Raw genomic sequence first — 20,878 nt, 5'->3', positions numbered from 1 at the left:
CCCTTTATTCACTCAATTAAATTGGAACTTTACATTTCCTGGTCCCATTCAAAATGTTTGGCTTTCCAGTGCCACGGAAATTGGTCACTATCATTTTGCCGTGGGCATGCAGAACATTTAAATTGCATCTCATCAGCCTCACTCTTGACGTTTGAGAATGCAGCAAATCAGCAATTCTCGAGATGGCTTACATTAAAAAGAAAGATAAGACAACTGCACGAAGAGGCGAGTGGTTCTGTGGTCTGCCTAGACATTCATTCTAAAACCCAGCCCGAAGCACATGCTCCAGTTTCACATGCAACTTATCATCCGGTGGTTTCACATGGTACCTCAGCAAGCAACATTTGAGAATAATGTGCTCAAATAATGTGAATTTGCACACGTCCTTTACACCACTTCCTCAAGAGCTTCAACATTTCAGCTGAAAGGACCTCAACTTTTTAAATGTTAAGTTAAATATCATACAGTGAAGTGATCTGACTTTTAAAAGAACAATTAAATGATTACTAATTGCAAGGACAGGGCCGATCTCAAAATGCAACTCTAGCAGAACCAAGTTGTTGCAGGGAGCTATAGTAGACTCATTTCATTGAATTCGTTGTGCTGATGTAGGGTTAATTCCAGATAAACATGCACCTGAGCCGAATCTAGAATTCCTATTTCTGCAACCTTCAACAGTCCAAAAAACACCCCCCCCATAAAATTCCCTCCCCCTCCCCCTCCCCCTCCCCCTCCCCTCGCCCTTCCATTGGCAGCCGTGCCTGCAGCCGTCTAGGCACCACACTCCACCACACGAGGAGCGTCTTAAAGTAGGAGAGGTAGAGTACCGGAGATGTTAAGGGGGGAGAATTCCAGAGCTTAAGGCCTAGGAAGCTGAAGGCTTGGCCACCAATGGTGGAGCGATTTAAATCGGGGATGCCCAAGAGGCCAGAATTGGAGGAGCGCTGAGATCTCTGGGGCTGGAGGGGAGTGGGGTTTGTGGGGCTGGAGGGGGGGGGGGCTTTGTGGGGCTGGAGGGGGGGGGGGGGCTTTGTGGGGCTGGAGGGGGGGGGGGGCTTTGTGGGGCTGGAGGGAGGGGGGGGGCTTTGTGGGGCTGGAGGGGGGGGCTTTGTGGGGCTGAAGGAGGGGGGGGGGGGCTTTGTGGGGCTGGAGGTGGGGGGGGCTTTGTGGGGCTGGAGGGGGGAGGCTTTGTGGGGCTGGAGGGGGGGGGCTTTGTGGAGCTGGAGGGGGGGGGGCTTTGTGGGGCTGGAGGAGATTACAGAGATAGGGAAGGGGAAGGGCAAGGCCATGGAGGGATTTGAAAACAAGGATGTGAATTTTAAAACTGAGGCATTGCTTAACCGGGAGCCAATGTAGGTCAGCGAGCACAGGGGTGATGGGTGAATAGGACTTGGGTGCAAGTTAGGACATGGGCAGCCGAGTTTTTGATCAGCCCAAGTTTATGGATGGTGCAAGGTGGGAGGCTGGCCAGAAATGTATTGGAATAGCCAAGTCTAGAAGTAACAAAGACATGAATGAGGGTTTCACCAGCAGCTGAGCTGAGGCAGAGGCAGATCGTGTGATATTAGAGGTGGAAGTAGGCGGTCTTGGTTATGGAGAGGATATGGGGTCGGAAGCCCAACTCTGGTTCAGATAGGACGCTAAGGTTGCTAATTCGTCTAGCTTCTGTAAAGCAAACATTCACATATATATTATATATATATATATATATATATATATATATTATTTATTTGACTGGCTTCTTTGATCCATTTGTTAGAGTAATCCTGTATTATTGTCCTTCATATTGGAGTGCGTATTGGTGACTGTACATGTATATTATGAAGTATATGCAGGGTTTGTTATTCACTCATATATCATTGATCTGGCCCGGGTAAATTTGAATCAAAGAATGGCAGACAAAACTGTAATCAAACAATGGATCGTGGAGTGATGTGATCGGGGCCCAGAAGAGGCGAGGGCCCAGGGGCAGCACGGGCCCAGCCCACACTGCGATATGTGCGCACAAGGTCTGTGCAGCAGAGCTGGTCTCCAGTCGTCTTGGGTAATCCTTGCCCCTGGACCAAGACCTAGCTCTGTCAAGCCCGTGTGGTGGCTGGTGTGCAACGGCCAACACATGTTAAAAAAATCCACGCACAGGCATCTTCCACCCTTCAACATGTAGTTGGAAACCTGGAATATGAGGTCCATCATTGAAACACCTGTGAACTCATCCCGTTTTGGCGTGGAAGCAAATCATCCTCTATACGAGGGGCCGCCTATAATGATGACGATGGTGATGATGCAGTGAAATACAACCAGATATAACTGGTTCAGCTTGCATGCTACCATCACCAGATCTTGCACGAACCTAGTCACATCAAAAATAGACTGAAAATAGCATCACACATTATAATGGAGAATGACTTTTTGGCTGCACTACCCCTCAAGAACATAACGGACTTTGGGGTTCAAAGGAAATTGCTGAAGCTTCACTCTTGAAGCCTGTGAGATCATCTGAACATGTCCATGGGCGGCACAACCCAGCCCACCCATTATCCTATGCCGATTTTAGAGAAAACGTTTTGACACCAAGTGGCTTTTCAGCGCCTTAATCACCTGTTGGCAAAGTGTCCGAGAACAAGCTGCTGCATTCACTGTGATACTTGATCCACTCTGCAGGCTGATAACCACGAAGGGGACCATTGCCTGCCGCTCACTGAACATTGCCTTTCTGTTTGTTCGGTGAAAGCTGACACCTGCACGAGTCAGGAAACCCATTTCACTCAGGTGACTGACCACCATCTCCATGGCTTCATATCTTCAGATAAAATGGCAATTTTTTTTTTCCAGTCCTCTCATGAGGAAGAAATGTAGTGTTGTTACTCTGACCATTTTTATAAAGAGTGCAACGTTCTTCTAAAGCTCCATGCACTTTAAGGATATTTATACTCTCTGCAGCTATCTGGATTACGCTTTATCTGAATTGTTGGGCGTTCTTTTTCTATCCCTTTTTAATGGAGAAGTAAGGTCCTACAGTCATCTTCTACTCAACTATTCATGTTACAGAAAGCTCACTGGAGGAAGATTTCCTCTGTGACCTAGGTGTAGTGAAACTGTAAACACATTTATCGAAAACACATTTATGGAGAACAAGTCTATGGGTTTGATGCATCTTGTGCATCACCATAGGCAGTCCCTCGATCGAGGAAGACTCGCTTCCACTCTCAAAATGAGTTCTCAGGTGCACGATCTAGTGCACAGAGGAAGACTCTGCCGTATATTTTGTGTTAAGGATGAGGTCTGAGCTTTATATTTGATGACTGAAAGATCCTATGGCACTATTTCAAAGAGCAGCAGAAAGTGTCCTGGCCAATATTTATCCCTCAACCAACATCACTAAAACAGATGATCTGGTCATGATCACATTGATGTTTGTGGGACCTTGTGCGAAAATTGGCTGTGGCGATTCCTACATTACAACATTGAGTTTCCGTCAACGACTGTCTGTCCCACCTGTGACTGACTGTGGTTCTCGGATTGGACTGTTCAGTCACCTCAGAACTCATTTTTAGAGAGTCTTCCTCGATTCCGAAGGACTGCCTATGATGATGACGACGATACTGACTACACTTCAAAAGCACTTAATTGGCTATGAAGTGCTTTGGAACGACATGAATATCAGCAGGTTATCCAACAGTGGGTGCTGATGCTGCTGGTTTTACCTGTTAAAGTCCAAGAGTTTGAGGCTGTGACCTTTTGGTTTGTATGACTCAGTTCTACACTGCCTTAACCTGCCAGATGATTGGGAGAGCCTTATTGTTAACCATTAAGTTTGTTGCATGTTAGAGTGAACCAATTGTTTAACTCGCACTAGTCTAAGCATACTTTGCAACAGCACTAAGCCGGTGCCAAAAACTCAAGGACTCGCTATATAAGTATAGTTCTGCAATGATTGTTAATATTGATACTAGCTTTGTATTCCCGAATAAGAGATACCAAATATACCAGAACCGGTTTTACAATTTTTGATCAAATACAACAACTGTTATTCGAAACAAAACAAAAAATCTCTACAAACAGGATTGTGATTCAGGATTCCTGAATGATCCGGTGTAATTACAAAGCACTTGAAAGATAATTATTTTTAAGATATAATAGAAAGTCCCGGTGGTTTCCCAGAGTATCAAAGTCACTTTGTTCATTATGTACGTGTGATTGATCAAAAAGGGGCCCTTGTTAAACACTAAGCTACAGTGACCAGTGATAACTGTGTTTTGTGCATGCAGACTATATCTTGCCAACATATGACCTCCCCTACCACTTCAATAGTGACGCACATTGGGCAGTGCCAACTCCCATGGCACAGTGCGCCCACCTTGTTGACCATTTAATGGACTGTAAAGTTCAGTGTGTTGTGATGAATTAGCATTGATTTCCACTTATTCAAATCTTATGGGGGCACAGATCTGGTTATTTAGTGTTTATGTCCTGCAGTGCTTTCCTTTTCAATCAGAAAAGCAGTTAGGTGAAGCCATATAATCCCCGCCCTCTCCCGCCCCCAGCTCTAGAATTTTGCTGCTCCCTCAAGTGGGCTTGTGGCCATCTGAAAATGATCAGGTTCCATTATGTTCCTATTAAAGGCGAAATAATTTGTATTTATATAAGGTCTTTCGTGTCCTGAGGATATTGCAAAGCACCTTTACAGCCAGTGAAGAACTTTTAAAGTGTAATCGCTATTTATGTAAGAAACACGGCAGCCGATTTGTACAAAATTAAGCTGTCCTTGGTGGTGGTGGTTTAGCGCTAGATGTTGGCCAGGACATTTAAGGGGAACTCCTTGGATCTTTAACTAGTGTCATGCAACCTTTTACATCCACCTGACCAGGTTGGTGGGACCTTGGTTTAACGTCTCATCTGAAAATCACCATCTCTGGCAATGCAGCACACCCACAATACTGCACTGAAGTGTTGGCCTGGTTTATGTGCCACCTCCTGGAGTGGGGCTTGAAGCATTGCCTTTCTGAGTGAGAGAGAGAGAAAGAAAAAGGAACTTACATTTATATAGCGCCTTTAATGACTCCTGGATGTCCCAAAGCAATTTACAGCCAATGAAGTACTTTTTGAAGTGTAGCCACTGTTGTAATGTAGGAAACACAGCAGCCAATTTGTGCACCACAAGCTCCCACAAACAAGGATGTGATAATGACCAGATAATCTGTTTTAGTGATGTTGATTGAGGGATAAATATTGGCCTGGACACCGGGGATAACTGCCCCGCTCTTTGAAATGCGCCATGGGATTTTTACATCCACTTGAGAGAGCAGACGAGGCCTCGGTTTAATGTCTAATTCAAAAGGCGGCACCTCTGACAGTGCAGCACTCCCTCAGCACTGCACTGGAGTGTCAGCCTAGATTTATGTGCTCTAGTCTCTGGAGTTGGACTTGAACCCACAACCTTCTGACTCAGAGGCGAGTGTGCTGCACACTGAGACATCGCAGACGATTATCCCCAATTGTATTTGCTTAGCAGACAATCTGCTACTCTACCTGGTGGGAAAGTACTTACAAAGTTAATGTTCGAAGTAGATAGTCTGCATTTGAAAGGGCCGTTACTGAGAAAGCTTGGTTCCCCTTTGAAAGAAAAATGCTTGGTTGGAAAGGAAGAAGTGACTGTGATTAAGATATATTGGTCTACTCCACTTCCTCCATCTAAACTAATTTTGGCCAGTCTCTGTCACATGACTATTTGATCTCTGTTTGCTTCTTCCACTCACTGGTGTTAGCTTGGTAATTATTAGTTGAACTGGTCTCCATGTGAATAGACTGTACTACAGCCTGTATTTGTTTTGAAAGCTCTTACAAGGTGCATATGGCCATGTTCAGAAATCAGCACTTGAGTATGGTGATGTCCTGATCAGTTACCGTTGTCCCACCATTCCGTGATGGGAGGTTCTGGAGAGAGCACACCGTCTAATCACTGATTTTTAGATAAGTCAATAGCGTTCGCCAGTGCTACATTTCTCATTGTCCTACAACATGGCTAAAAATTACCAAAGTTTAACTGTGGAAGCACTGTTTTGGCTTCCAACAATTGCATGAGTTTCATTCTTTTAATCTCTGATCTTGTGTAGCCTTGTACTTGAATAGTTATTCCTTGCTAGAATTAGGAGGCTGTCTAGTGTATATTTTGGGAAAGTGAGCCTTATCGGAAGACTCACTTGGTCAGGGTGAAGTTCAGTTAATAGTGGGCTCTCTGCAAAGTTCCCAAATAAATTGATCGACTTGTTTGATATTTTAGGAAAAGGAAGAAAATGATATCCAAGTGGGACCTGCATCATAACCTTGGTGATAAATTGAGCTGCAAGGGCCAAGTGACCTTTTTCTTTTCTTTTTCTCCAGTCTTGTGTTTATATTCATGTCTCTGCCTACAGAAGCCACTGTGCATTGCAGTACAGTATTGTTAGACTCTTCATGTGAGCAATTCAGACCAGCACATTATAGAGCTCCTTCTATTCAATGCAGAGCCATTGTGCTTTCTGATTTCACAGTAAACTCACTGAAAGTGGGCAAATTTCTCTGCAATTTTGGCAGGTTTTTATTAGCATTAGTGCTGCCTTGTAAAGTAAGTCGTGTTCAGTTATATCCTAGTTGTGCAAGTCTCTGAGAGGTTTCTGGAATATCAAGGTGACTGTAGAATCACGGGTCCCATGAAACCTTTGCCAGGGACGGTCAAAGTACAAGACATCAAGGGACCTTCTAAGAACAAACTGGTTGTTACTGAAGCTAACAGTATAAAATAGACAGATGCCTACACTGCCACAGAATGCACAACAAAGGTGGCAACAGATCAACCAATGAAATGATCGAGGAATTCTGCCTTGGATAAACATCCTACTTAAATCAGCTTAGTGGTAGAGTATTAATCTTTAATACCCTGCACAGACTAGAGCCTGTATTTCAGGATAAGTTATATCTGTGCAGAAACCACAGCCAAGAACAATAGCAACTGAAGATGTGCGGTGCTTTTGATTTTTCTCTGGTAGGCAATCGAGTTTTATATTGCATGCAACTATATCCTGTTGAAATATTTTATGAAAGCTGTTTTTTTTTAAACTATAATTAACGCTACTTTTTTTTTCCCCTTAAGTTTATTATTCTTCCTCAATACAACTGCTTTGTGGTATTTTCCTTCAATTTGGGCCAATTTCCTAGGGGAGGTACTCCCTTTTATGTAAAGAATCTGAAACTGGAAAGTAGATGGAGTTGGTCTGGTGGAATGCCATGTTGGGGTACTAGTGCACTGCACCATGCGGTGTTAAGACACAGCTCTTAACCAATCCATCAGGAAGTATCACTAGGCAAAGGTGATACACCCCCTGCCTTCAAGTGAGAAGACGAACCAATGACAAATCTATATTTTTATAAAAAGAAAAGACTTGCATTTATATAGTGCCTTTCATGACCACTGTACAGCCAATGAAGTACTTTTTGAAGTGTAGTCACTTGTAATTTGGGAAACGCGGCAGCTAACTTGTGCACAGCAAACTCCCACAAACAGCAATGTGATAATGACCAGATAATCTGTTTTTGTTATGTTGATTGAGGGATAAATATTGGCCAGGACACCAGGGAGAACACCCTATCTCTGCTCTGCTCTTCGAAATAGTGCCATAGGATATTTTATGGCCACCTGAGAGCAGACAGGGCCACACTTTAACATCTCATCCAAAAGACGGCACCTCCGACTGTGCAGCACACCCTCAGCACTACACTGGAGTGTCAGCCTAGATTTATGTGCTCAAGTCCCTGGAGTGCGACTTGAACCCACAACCTTCTGACTCTGAAGCAAGGGTGCTACCTGTAGTGTATGAATAAAGAATCTGACCCGATACTGTGAGCTCAAAGTAAAGTGTGACCGTAGTCTTTTATTGCAGGTCTCCAGAGTGCCTCTCCAGCCTGAAGCCTCCTTAAGTACAGGTGCTCCCAAGGGATTATGGGATCCCTTGGGACCCCAGGGGATGAGCTCTCTGGTGGTTAAACAAGGTGTTTACAGGTTTACATATATAATACTACCCACTAAGCCACTGGCTGACACTATACATTGAGAAGCCAAGTTCAAATTACCAAGGCCCATAGTGCAAGAGCATCACCAAGCTTGAAATAAAATAAAAGGACAAGGTAAATCAGGAGCTAGTGATAAGTGATTGTCTGGTTTAGGTTTTAAAAGGCTGAAGATTGTAGCAGAAATGCAAGACTGGGGACATATGGAGTTCCCCAGTTTTGAGTAGGAGATTGTGGAACGAACCCGGATTTCAATGAGGACGTGAAGAGGGGGGACCATATATTTTAGGGCGGCATATGTGAACTTGGAAGAAACCAAGGTGAACTGAGCACAGTAGTATTGATAAAATAGAGAAAATCAAGAAAGGTTGAACTAAGAGAGAGAGAGGTGCAAGAGGCCTGAGGTGAGGGAAGGATTATCATCCAGCAGACAATGTGCCATTCTTGTATCCTGTCCATAAAATAAATGACTGCTAGATCTTAATCTTAGACAGAAGTGTGTTAAGAGTAAATCACTATAATGTACAGAAGTGATGGGTTGAATCATAAAAAATAGCTGGGAGAATTTCTAAAGAAAAGATCAACATATACCAAATGCGTTTTTCTTTTGCCACAAAGATTTTTAATCACTTTTTCAAACAATTGACTTTCCTTCAATTTCCAGCAGCAATTTGTTGTTCCCCCTCCCTTCCCCACTCCTCCCCTCCCCCCTACTGCTCTTCTCTTAAATCAGAGACACGTGCTGGAGTATTGACCCATGTGCTGCAACATCAAAGTTGCCATTTTTCAGTGATTGCCAACAAAATATTCATTCATGGAGGCCATAACAGCTGAGTCACACTAGTTGGCAATGCTACCTCACTCACGCTGGATAAGACACAGATGGCCAGTTTGGGAAAGCCAAAATGGTCTGTCTGAGCAGCTTGAAGGCTGTTTGCATTGTTTGGATATTGCGTTAATGCGATGGTTTGAATCCTGCACGGCTGTGCACACCTGTTTGCAAGGTGCAGAAACAAACCACATTCTGTGGAAGGCATCTGCATCTTGTTTGAGTTATCTTTAAATCCGAGCCTGCCAGGTTCACTTCCTCTTGATGTCTAGGGGAGCTTTCTGCTTGTATTTAGGGTGACTTTGTTGACAGTGGTCTATCTCCAGGAAGTTATTAAAATTCCTTTTGGATTTAAAAAAAAATCCTAAGTAGCAGTTGGTTTGTTTATTTTCACAGGATTGTACAGATGCTGTTTGATGTACAATGAAACACATCAAGTTTCTCATCATCTAAAAAGTAATGCTCTTCCTTCAATCACATGATGTGGTATTCTGCGTTTGTTTTGCTTGCAAACGAGTGATCTATCCACTTATCAAAGCCAAGAGTGGCCACAAGGAACTGACTGAGTTGTGAGTTGCGAGATCAGTGATAGTCAGAAGTTTGAAATTTGCCCTATTTTGAACCAGACTTGAGGTACAATAAGTAACAACCATGAGTGAAATGGAGAATATTGCAATTTAGAGATTGGATGGTTCACCCAAACTGTTCAATTTGATGTGCAGATGCATTGATGATGTATTGCTTCCATCTCCCTTAACAATGACAAAGCATCACTCTAAAATGTTCCGATGTCATTAGTATCAACAAAACCGCTTGTACAGAGTGAGTGCACCCCTTTTACAAAAATCAATCCATCACAAGAATGATTACAAATGTTTGTGTTTTTGTTAATTAGTTTGACTGTTTTAACAGTAAATGCTGATGATGTCACAGGAAAACCCATTTGGAGTTAATTAACCTGATAACAGAAGGGAGCAAAATGAACCTACACCATTAAAGCCTGTGCACCCTGTATAACTTAACATCTCTACTAATGTTATTTTGAAGATGTGAATTAACATCAGATACAGTTATTGCAGCCTGGGTAGCTCAGCTTCCATTATTAACGATACTTCTGCTCTCTCAATGTTAGGTTCTGTAATTCTCCACGCCAGTTGCCTTGATACTGTATCAGAACTCGCTGTGTAAGCAAAAGCAATCAACAGAGGGACCATAAAAGTAAAAAAAAGGATGTTATATTTAGGGGCATTTTGATTTATTAAAAAAGGTTCTATTGGTGACACTTGTCTTGAATGAGAACTTAGTCTCAAAGACAGGTGGATTCCACCTGCAGTTTCCACCCACTGTTAGAGACAGAAGATAGAAGCACTGGTGATTCATACTAGTTCCCATCATGCACTTAACTTATTGTTACTATGGCGATTGATTTCATATTCATAAACTATAATGTTATTTCAGCTGCTCAATGAACGCAAACTGCTACCTGTGCCTTAGAAGTTGTGCACCTATTGGTTTCCAAAGCTGCAATGCCTTAAGTTGCTTTGGCCGACAAATCTAGATGGAATCTTTTCTCTCTGCTAGATACATAATGCAGCGCACATATTCATTAAATTCTGGACGACTGGGTAATTCCAGCAAATTCTACTACTTTAAAAAATAATATAACTTGGAGAAACAAGGTTAAAAGTTTGATGCAGTCTATTTCTGACTGCGTTTCCCAGGATGTAAATACACAAAGCACTGATGTACCAAGTCTAAGCTTTTGGAGAAGAAAACCAAATTCACCAATCGGGGTGTATTATTCTCATATCCATCATTGCCACCAAACTTTAGCATGTCTAAACTGCTGTAGGTCTCCTGGATCCCACCTCTGGACTAAGGCCCGAGAGGGAAATCTAAGTGTCGGTCACTCTTTCCCCCACTAGAAAAGATGGATTACAATTTACTAATAAAGTGGGGCATTGCCTTTTTTGACCATGCCAGGCATTAGCAAAATGAACCCTTGATTTCTTCAATAAGGCGTGCATATAATTCCCTGTTATTACACTAATCCCGGAGAACATTTGTAATCCCTCTGGTAGCTGCCAAGCAATTCCTTTAGGGCATAATCACCTCTACAATCAAAACAAAATCAGCTCCCTTTTTTTTTTGTCTCTTGATGTTTCCATGCAAATTTCCTTTTTATGAAAATAAAAACATTTTCAGGAAATATTTTTGAATTCTTAACTTAAGCCCCAAATTTAATGTGCCTTCAGCCACATAGTTTTAATCTTACCCTGTTGGCCAGATGGTAAACAAAATTCCCAAAGATCTCCTGCATTCAGTGGGCAGGGGTGGGGTCTGCCAGTGCAAGTGAAATAGAAGAGAGATAAGAAAAAAGCAGCAAATCTGTCATGTCTCAATGACTCAAGTAAGGCAGAATATTGGCAGCACCAATAACTTGAAGTAAATCAGTTACTAATAATTACTGGTACATTAAACAGTCCACTAGTTCTCTTGCTGTCCAGCCAGTACTGCATGCAGATTCATTCCAGTTGTTCAGACTCTGTTGTTCACAAAGCATTTGATGTCACTGTGAGTAAATGCTAGAAGGTACTTTTTGCCTTCAGTTATCTTTTCCAAGTTGGTCGATTGTCCTGTGTATCAGTGGGGAGGAAAGCCAGCTAATCCCAAGGCTGGAAAGGTATATTTAGTCATTCCACATTGGTGCACCTGTCGAATACTTCGATAGAAAAGAATTCTACAACAACTTGCTTTTATGTGGTGCCCCGAATGAAGAACATTTTTTCAATATTTTCTAAATATAATCTCGCCCAATCCAGTAATCACAAGGTGGCTGATGGGTTACTCAGGGTGACATATCTTTTCCTTAAATGGAAGAGCTATCATCATGGGTGTGACCATAGCTTTTTCCGCATCAGCGGTTGTTTAAAATGCAGGGAGTGGCTTGTTTTCCATTGACGATGCGAAGAACACCTTTGTCACCCAACTGAACATGTTGTGCACTAAAACATCTAACATGACAGTCACACTGATTTCTAGTGTACATTTGGCACTGCTCTATCAGTGACTAACGGGTTTGAATGGTAAACGGAAGAACATCATGTAAACACGCTAAACGATTGTGTGCTAATATCAAAAACAGTCAGCTCTTGTTATTTGAACTACAACTGGTCATGCAAATCAAACCAGAGTTCAAGTTGCTTCTCATTCTAGGAGGAGAAAAAGTAACTACTTTGCCAAGTTTACCAGTGCTGTGGTATTCTGCTCGTAATTTGAGAAAGGATAAACATTCTTTACTTGATATTAAGTTGGCATCAACCATCAAAGCATTCCGATATCGGTATTTTACATCAGGAATTTTGAACCCCTTGTGGGGTTGGGGGAAGGGGGAAACTATTATGAAAAATCGCCTTGATGTTTTCAAAACTGCAGATCAGTAAGTTTAATAATTTTTTTTCCCCCCCCCACTTAGTGCTGCAGGTGGAGAGATCTTTAACCAGTGTGTTGCTGATAAAGATGAGGCCTTTAAAGAAAAAGATGTGATCCGCCTGGTGCGTCAAATCCTAGATGGAGTTGCCTATTTGCATGGGAATAATATTGTGCACCTAGATATAAAGGTAAGGTTATTCTTCAGCACATCAGAGATCAGATTATTCCAAGTTTAGCATTTATTGCTGCCAGTCCTGAATAATCAAAGCACAAGCCCTGATTCGGAGTTTTGAATAAAATTGTTGCCTTTATACCATAGGTTGCAGTTATGCAAATGGTTAATGAGTTTGTGCGCAATTCTTTCCTCTGCTAGTTTAATGAAGGTGCTAACCTATTTAAAATAATTTCAAGGCTGCCGAGATTAAGGCAGTGTTGAGGGAATCTCTTGTAGTTTGATTCTTGGTCTACATCGAAGACTTGTTATCAAGGTTTTGAGTGTTTATGTAGCTCTCCAGACCTTGTGGTGCATACCAATGAATGAATGAAGCAGTAAGGCCACTTGCTCCCATCCCATTAGTCATGGGTTTAAGCTCCAGTGCGGCCCTTGTCTGGCGAAGCAAAATGGGTGCTTCATTTCCGCAGGCGGGAAGAAGTAGAGGGATTGAAGTACATCAAGTCATGGTGTGCTCCAAATAACTTTTTGTTTTTCCAATTGAAGTTGCGTGTGTGTGCACGTAAACTTATCCACCTGATTTTCCGGCATGTACTCCTGTAACGTGATGCTTTGCACTCTAGCGCTAAACTGGAAGATCCATCCCATAGTGTGACATTGGGTTTTCCTAATATCACCATTTGGATGTCAGCTGAGAACTTCAGCTGCTCACACCATGGGGCGGGTTGCTTGTGTATCTCAATCAAGAATTCGCATGTGTACCTGCTTGTACATGTTCTTAATGGATACATTTAAACTCCCTCGTGATACTGTATGAAAGGTTTGTAGATCAGACGCCACTTTGGCTTTGTGACTTGACAGGATTGCTGTCTGCTCAGACCTCTATGCTTAAGTTGATTATGGATTTCGCCACGTTTTCATGGGACACTTGCCAGATTCAAATTACCTGCTGATTCCTTGGTTTTTTTAGTGGTAAGTGCTTAGCAACTAATAGAACAAAGTGCAAGTCTTGACTGGTAAACAGTATGGATGTAACATTTGAGGAAGGCAAGAGCAGACCAATTTCTATATATTTTTTTCTAATTTCGCATTTTATTTCTTTTCCTGTAATGAGCATTACGCACTATTTATAATGGTACAATTGAGAATGAATTTGCATTAATTTTCTTAAAAATTGATATGACTATACTTGGAGTTTAATTGAAATTCGGTGTTTCATTATACTGAGAGCCATCTTGTACTGGAACTGACTGACTATCTGATGAAAACAGAAAGAAGCAATTTCATCTTTAGTCCGAGCATAGGGGTAGAAGGGGTGAATAACGGAGCCTGTATACCTCAACTTCACACACACCTGATGAACTAGGTTTGTGCATTGTCTGGAAATTGGCTGTTTCCTGAAACTGAACTCGAATGAACACTTCTTTTAAAAACAAACTTCAAACCAAAAATCATCCAACTTTTGCTGACAGTGATGGCTGATGTGCAAAGTGCCCGATATATATGGACAGACATAATATTGTAATGGTATTGAAATAATAGCAAATAAGTCCAGCCCAGTGGAGCCAAGGCCAAACACTGCCCTAGCTGCCATCACCTTACTTGGCACAGATTGTCGATCAAGCTGGAGACTTTCCTGGTCTGTGTAGCTCAGTTGCTCATTGGTTAGGCCATGGGGGAATTTTAGGGGATGTCTCACCACACCAGAGGGGGAAATCGCAACAGGCAGCAATTCATTCCCAGCGCATGTTGTGAAATTGTAATTAAATTAATGAATTATTTTGGCCCATCAAACTGAAGATTTTCCATGGTTTCTGAGAGTTTTTTGCATGTCCTTTTATCCGGCTTGATATATGTTGAGCAGTGCACACTGCAAATTAGTGTAGAAATAGCATTGCACTAACATAGGAATTGTGCACAAGAGGACTACTGGCAGTTGGTGTAATGCACACGTCTTTGGATATAGAAGAGTGTATGGGAGTGCGGGAAAAAGAAAAATACATCATTTTAGTAAGAAAGCCTCTGAATTAAACAGTTAAGGGCAGTCCTACAGGATGTTTTACCATCTAGACTGTCAAAAGCTCACTGCAGCAAAGTGGACTATGAGCCCTGTGAAAATAAAAACGCACCGTTCATTTGTTAAACATTTACAAAATTAATCGGAAAGCGCCAGAAACAGTCAGCTGTGACCGGTTTTGATGAATCCATTAGTACCACATGTTGTATCTGCAGCACCATTGCCCCGGGTGGGAATAGAGGGAATCCCGTCCGCGCAGGTTAGACAAAGATTCAGATCCAGCAGAACTGCTTTGTGGTGCAGTTCAGCACAGTGCAACATCATGTATGCAGAGTGGAAAGACCCAAGAAATTGTCGGTGGCTTTGGGAAGCTGATCTCACAATTTGCAAGCATTTCCCTATCTCGTGGACACAGAGATATATTACCCCGTGTAACGGAGAGATTTATTTTCATCGAAGCCCATTCCATTAAAGGGGCATCATTTTACCCAAATCTCGAGTTTGGTTGTTACGGGAGGGAGAAGATCACAAAGCACGTTTGATTATTTTGGTTGTGATAACACAATACAAGTGTAAAGTCCTATCCCCTCAGTACAGATTCACATGAGGCATATAGTGAAGTCAAGGTCACTCTGGACCTGCACCTTTATTTCACAGCTCTGGAATGCTGCACTTGCCTGAGACCTGTCCTTATATACCTGTCTCTTGCAAGTGCATCCCTGGTGGTAAGGTATGCTGGTGGTTACAGGTCATATCTTATTACAGTCATGTTAGCATGTTAGGACACAGTTATATATAATAATGTAAGATACATGACAACAAGTAGCACAATTGTTTGTTTCCAGTGACTCATACATCATCACATTGTGCGTTTGTAAACAAATTAAAAATGTTCAGACGTTTTGTTCATGGAGAGAGTGCCCCTTTGAACATAAATAATTGTCCATAGGCATCAAGTTTGTAGTCCACAAACCAGCTTTCACCCTATCCAGTTCACTCAGCGTCTAGTGCTCCTTACCCATTCTTTCACTGTCCTATTTGTAATTAGAAAATCCTCTTTTGTGTACTGAAGCTCTTTTGTTAAGATGCCTATGATGCTGTCTGGGTTCTGGTATTGGACTAGCGACCCAGATCTCAAATCTCTCAAGGGCAAGTTGTGATATTCTGTTCTGTAAATCATGTAATCGACAAAAGAAGCAGAGGGGCGATGAGGACAAATGTTTTTGTGCAGCGAGTTGTTATGATCTGGAATACACTGCCTAAAAGGGTGGTGGAAGCAACTTCAGTTGTAATTTTCAAATGGGAATTGGATAATCACGTTATATGTGGAATGAGCAGGGGAGTGGGACTAATTGGATAGTTCTTTCAAAGAGCCAACATGGGCACGTTGGGCCGAATGGTCGCCTGTGCTTTATGATTCTATTTTGTGGGTTAGAACCAGAAGGAAAATTACTGTAAAAAGCTGCTGAATTGTTGTAAAAAACCCAGCAGATTCACTAATGTTCGACAGGAAAGGGAAGCTGACACACCTACCTGTCTGACCTACATGTGACTCTCGTTCACACTGTGTGATTGACTCTTAATGCCCTTTGAAGTGGTTTAGCAAGTTACACAGTTGTAAAAACAATCCAGAGCAACTCGGGATGGGCAATAAATGCAGTTTTACTTGTATCGAAAGAAACCGACTTCTCTTGTGTGCGTGTTCCTGATAAGTTGTCCAGTTTTGTATTACTTGCAAGCAATGTTCCCAGGAAGCTGTGTGGCCGTGCAGCAGCCTGCAGATCCCGCGCTGACCGCTTATCCGCTTTACAATGGAAAATCCGCGTATGCGTGGAAACTGAAATGGCCCGTTAAAAGAGCTACTCACCGCAAACAAAAAGAGGTAACATTGCTTGCAAGCAATCTTAACCACAACTTCACATTGTCAGAGTTGATAATGACATTCACATCAGTGTACATCATGTTTACACTATATGTAATATTGTGGCAGTTTCCAGTGCATTTAAGAAACTTGCATTCTATGTACTTAGCGGGTATGGCAGCATAGTGGTTATGTTACTAGACTAGTAATCCAGAGGCCAGGACTAATAATCTGGAGACGTGAGTTCAAATGTCACCGTGGCAGCTGGGGAATTTAAATTCAGTTAATTAAATAAATCTGGAATTTAAAAAAAAACCCCAACTGGTTCACTAAGAAACCTGCTGCCCTTACCCAGTCTGGCCTATATGCAAGTCCAGACCCACAGCAATGTGGTTGACTCTTAACTGCCCTCTGAAATGGCCTAGCAAGCCACTCGGTTTACCAAACTACAACAAAGCACTGTGGGAGTACCTGAACCACACAGACTGCAGCAGTTAAAGGAGGCAGCTAACCACCAGCTTCTCAAGGGCAATTGGGGACAGGCAATAAATGCCAGTCTTGCCAATGATGGCCACATTCCCGTGAACAAACAGTCTTTGGTTTCCAAGCCTGAACAACAATGAACAATGTACTAAATCTCTCTCTCTTTTTTTTTCTCTCAGCCGCAGAACATTCTGCTGACCAGCTGCAATCCACTAGGCAATATCCGGATCGTTGACTTTGGCCTGTCCAGGAGAGTAGACAGTGTTGAGGAGATCAAGGAAATCACGGGTACTCCAGAGTATGTAGGTAAGTGCCAGGCTGCAACATTTTTTATTCAAAGGACTGTTCCTAGCCCACCAAAGTGTATTTTGATGACTAATATTACAATGATACAGGGCTGGCATATTGGTTTTCTTTTAATGATCTCGGTAGAATGTCTTGCAAGGCATGTTTTAATCTTCGAGTGAATTTGGTGATGATTCCGAATTACCATAAAACATAGCCTATGTAAAACTGCATCAGTTTAGAAATCACTTGTCTGAAAGACATCAAGCGTGTGTGATACTCCAGGTTTCACTGTAGTTAGAAAGTTAAACTGAGAATAAAATTGCCTGTAAAACAGAATCCAGTTGTGCAGAGGGTGAAAGCACTTAGAGCATGGTTAAATGGTTAGGAATCTATGCACAGGTGACAGTCGCTCAATAAACTTCAGAGTTTCAGGGTATCTCATTTATTTCTTTTTAATTCCTTTAGCTCCTGAAATATTAAATTATGAGGCAATCACCACGGCGACAGATATGTGGTAAGTGCACACTTTTTGCAGTGTCGGACTGTAGATTTTTGGGGGTAATTTTCTGTCCGTCACATATATTGGAAAGTCATAAAGGTTTGCATTTATATAGCGCCTTCCACGACCACCAGATGTCTCAAACCACTTTATAGCCAATGAAGTACTTTTTGGAGTGTAGTCATGGTTGTAATGTAGCAGCCAATTTGTGCACAAGCAAACTCTCACAAACAGCAATGTGATAATGACCAGGTAATCTGTTTTTGTTATGTTGATTTAAGGAATAAATATTAGCCAGGACACCGGGGAGAAGTCTCCTCTTCTTTGAAATAGTGCCATGGGATCTTTTATGGCCATTCGAAAGAGGGCACCTCCAACAGTGCAGCACTGCACTGGAGTGTCAGCCCGAGGCGAATGTGCTACCCACCGAGCCATAGCTGACCATATGTAAGGTGTGCCCAGTCTTCTATCAATTACCAACAGACAAACAGTCAGAAAGTGACACTTTGTGTATATTTATCTTTCGAATGTGAATTATGGAATAGAACCACTCCATAAACAACAGTCATGGTACAAGCTTGCCTCCGAATGCTTCAAAGCATTTGACGGAAAATCAAAAACTGCAGGCCCATGATTTCCTGTCCCGTGCTGTCTGCAAGCTCATCTCAACAGCCAATCAGTTTTGATGGAATTTCCACACTGTTCCTCCAATTTCCAGCCGCCGCCATGGCGGAAGATGGATGGAACGACTGGCGACTCAGCTAAAAACAGCGCCTCCTGCCATTTCTTCAGGGTTTCCACTTAACTTTGGAATTACACTTGGATTTAGTGTTGGTGCCAAGTAGAAATCACTTCACACCAAAGTTAGACTTTCAGTGTAAATGCATCCTTTATGAATATCAACAGTGATGTGGATTATTCATTCCGGCCCCCTCCCTGGATTGAAGACACCAGTATTACTGTGGTTCATGGCATTAACAACAACAACTTTTATTTATATTGCGCCATTCACGACTGGAGGAGATTAGAGATAGGGAGGGGTGAGGCCATGGAGGGATTTGTAAACCAGGATGAGAATTTTGAAATTGAGGCGTTGCTTAACCGGGAGCCAATGTAGGTCAGCGAGGTTTGGTTCATAAGTGTAGAATAACAATTCCATAATCCTGTTTGCATTTCCTTTTTTTTTTTTTCCAGGAGTATCGGGGTGTTGGTCTACGTAATGTTGACAGGCATCTCGCCTTTCCTTGGGGATGACAAGCAATCTACATATCTCAACATTTCCAAGGTGGATATTGACTACTCCGAAGACATCTTTGAAGGCATCTCCGACTTGGCCTTAGATTTCATTCAAACTCTCCTTATTAAGGACCCCAGGTAAGATTTTAATTCTCCTGTGAGTAACTATCTTTGTTGTTAACCAGTTATGAAAATATTATTGGGCTTAAAAAGGCACAGAAAAACAAAGAACTTCAACCAGCAAAGTATCAGATTCTCTACGGGTTCTATCGATCCACATTATCAGTGTTTGGGATTATACATAAATCACACTTGTTTAGATACCTAGGCCATAGAAGGAAGAAAGTAGTAACTGTAGTGAAACTCAATAGGAAAACGACTCCTAGTTTCACCATCTATCACTGGAAATTCGGGTTACTGTTCCTGGGCAGCATATCAGAATAGAGACTTTGCACCCACTATTATTGGAAACAACTCACCAAGGCCTCTTCGACAGCATGTCCCAAACCACAGCCTCTCGTCCAGGAGGACAAGGGCAGCAGGTGCATGTGAACACCACCACTTCCAAGTCACATACCATCCTGACTTGGAAATATAGCGCTGTTCCTTCACTGTTGCTGGGTCAAAATCCTGAAACCTCTGTACCTAACATGACTGTGGACTGTGTGGGAGCACCTTCACCACACGGAATGCAGTGGTTCAAGAAGGTGGCCCACCACCGCGTTCTCGAGGGCAATTAGGGATGGGCAATAAATGCTGTGCTTGCCAGTGACGCCCAAATCCTGTGAATAAATTTTTTTTTAAACTATTGCTCAACCAAATTATATCCTAATGAAGGTTCCTAACTGCATCAACCAAGTGCACAGAGACTCTTGCACAGAAGTGGAAACCAGACCATAAAGTCCACTAGTCTTCACCCAATGTGTAGCACGGAGGAAGCCATCCAAGTTCTTCAATGGATTAGGAACTTATTTCTACTCTTACCTGCATTTAGTGGTTCTGTGACTGACAAACTTGAGTAATGGAAAATATTTTCCAATCTCCCATCAGTCATGAACTGCTCATTGTTATAAATGTAATTTAAAGAAGTTCATCTGGAACTCCACCTCATATTTTGACTCTTGCGCTTAAGCTTCAACATGTCCCTGTTTCTCCATTCTCATGATCTGCAAGTGAGCGAGATTGTGTAGGGGTTAGTGATTCCAAAATCAGTGAGTTTCTGTACTTCAGGATAATATGTTTAAACCTTCTTGCGTCTCCATTCCAGATATATAGCGTACGTCACCCTCAGCATCGAGTATGATCAATTCTGCCCTAATCTGACTGGCCACTGATAAAGTCACAATTGCATTATAGAATCATAGAATGGTTACAGCACCAGAGGAGGCCATTCGGCCTGTCAAGCCGGTGCCAGCTCTCGGCTAATCCCACTCCCCAGCGTTTTCCCCGTAGCCCTGCAAAATGTTTTTCCTTCAGGTACTTATCCAATTCCCTTTTGAAAGCCACGATTGAGTCTGCCTCCAGCACCCTTTCAGGCCGCGCATTCCTGATCCTAACCACTCACTGCATAAAAAAGTTTTTCCTCACGTTCTTTTGCCAATCACCTTAAATCTGTGTCCTCTGGTTCTCGACCATCTGCCAATGGGAACAGTTTCTCTCTCTCTACTCTGTAGACTCAATATGATTTTGAACACCTCTATCAAATCTCTTCTCAACCTCCTCTGCTCCAAGGAGAACAAACCCAGCTTCTCCGGTCTATCCACATAACTGAAGTCCCTCATCTCTGGAATCATTCTTGCAAATCTTTTCTGCATCCTCTCTAAGGCCTTCACATCCTTCCTAAAGTGCGGTGCCCAGAATTGGACACAATACTCCAGTTGAGGCCGAACCAGCGTTTTATAAAGATTCATCATAACTTCCTTGCTTTTGTAGTCTATGGCTCTATTTATGAAGCCCAGGATCCCGTATGTTTTTTTTTAACCACTTTCTCCACCTGCCCTGCCACCTTCAATGATTTG

The 20,878-nt window shown here is 42.4% G+C and overlaps 1 protein-coding gene across 1 annotated transcript in view; it reads left to right on the top strand.

The window, feature by feature from the left end:
• Positions 1–20,878, top strand: part of LOC139233796 (serine/threonine-protein kinase 17A-like) — a 56,904-nt gene that overhangs the window by 30,065 nt on the left and 5,961 nt on the right. Inside the window, exons 3-6 of the mRNA XM_070864329.1 lie at positions 12,348–12,492; positions 17,017–17,143; positions 17,591–17,639; positions 18,819–18,998. Coding sequence (XP_070720430.1) covers positions 12,348–12,492; positions 17,017–17,143; positions 17,591–17,639; positions 18,819–18,998 — 501 coding nt within the window. The remainder of the gene's footprint in view (positions 1–12,347; positions 12,493–17,016; positions 17,144–17,590; positions 17,640–18,818; positions 18,999–20,878) is intronic.

The sequence above is a fragment of the Pristiophorus japonicus genome, chromosome 21 (assembly GCF_044704955.1).
Source record: "Pristiophorus japonicus isolate sPriJap1 chromosome 21, sPriJap1.hap1, whole genome shotgun sequence".
Classification (NCBI taxonomy): domain Eukaryota; kingdom Metazoa; phylum Chordata; class Chondrichthyes; family Pristiophoridae; genus Pristiophorus; species Pristiophorus japonicus.
The sequence above is the reverse complement of the archived record's forward strand: the minus strand, read 5'-3'. Positions and strand labels throughout refer to the sequence as shown.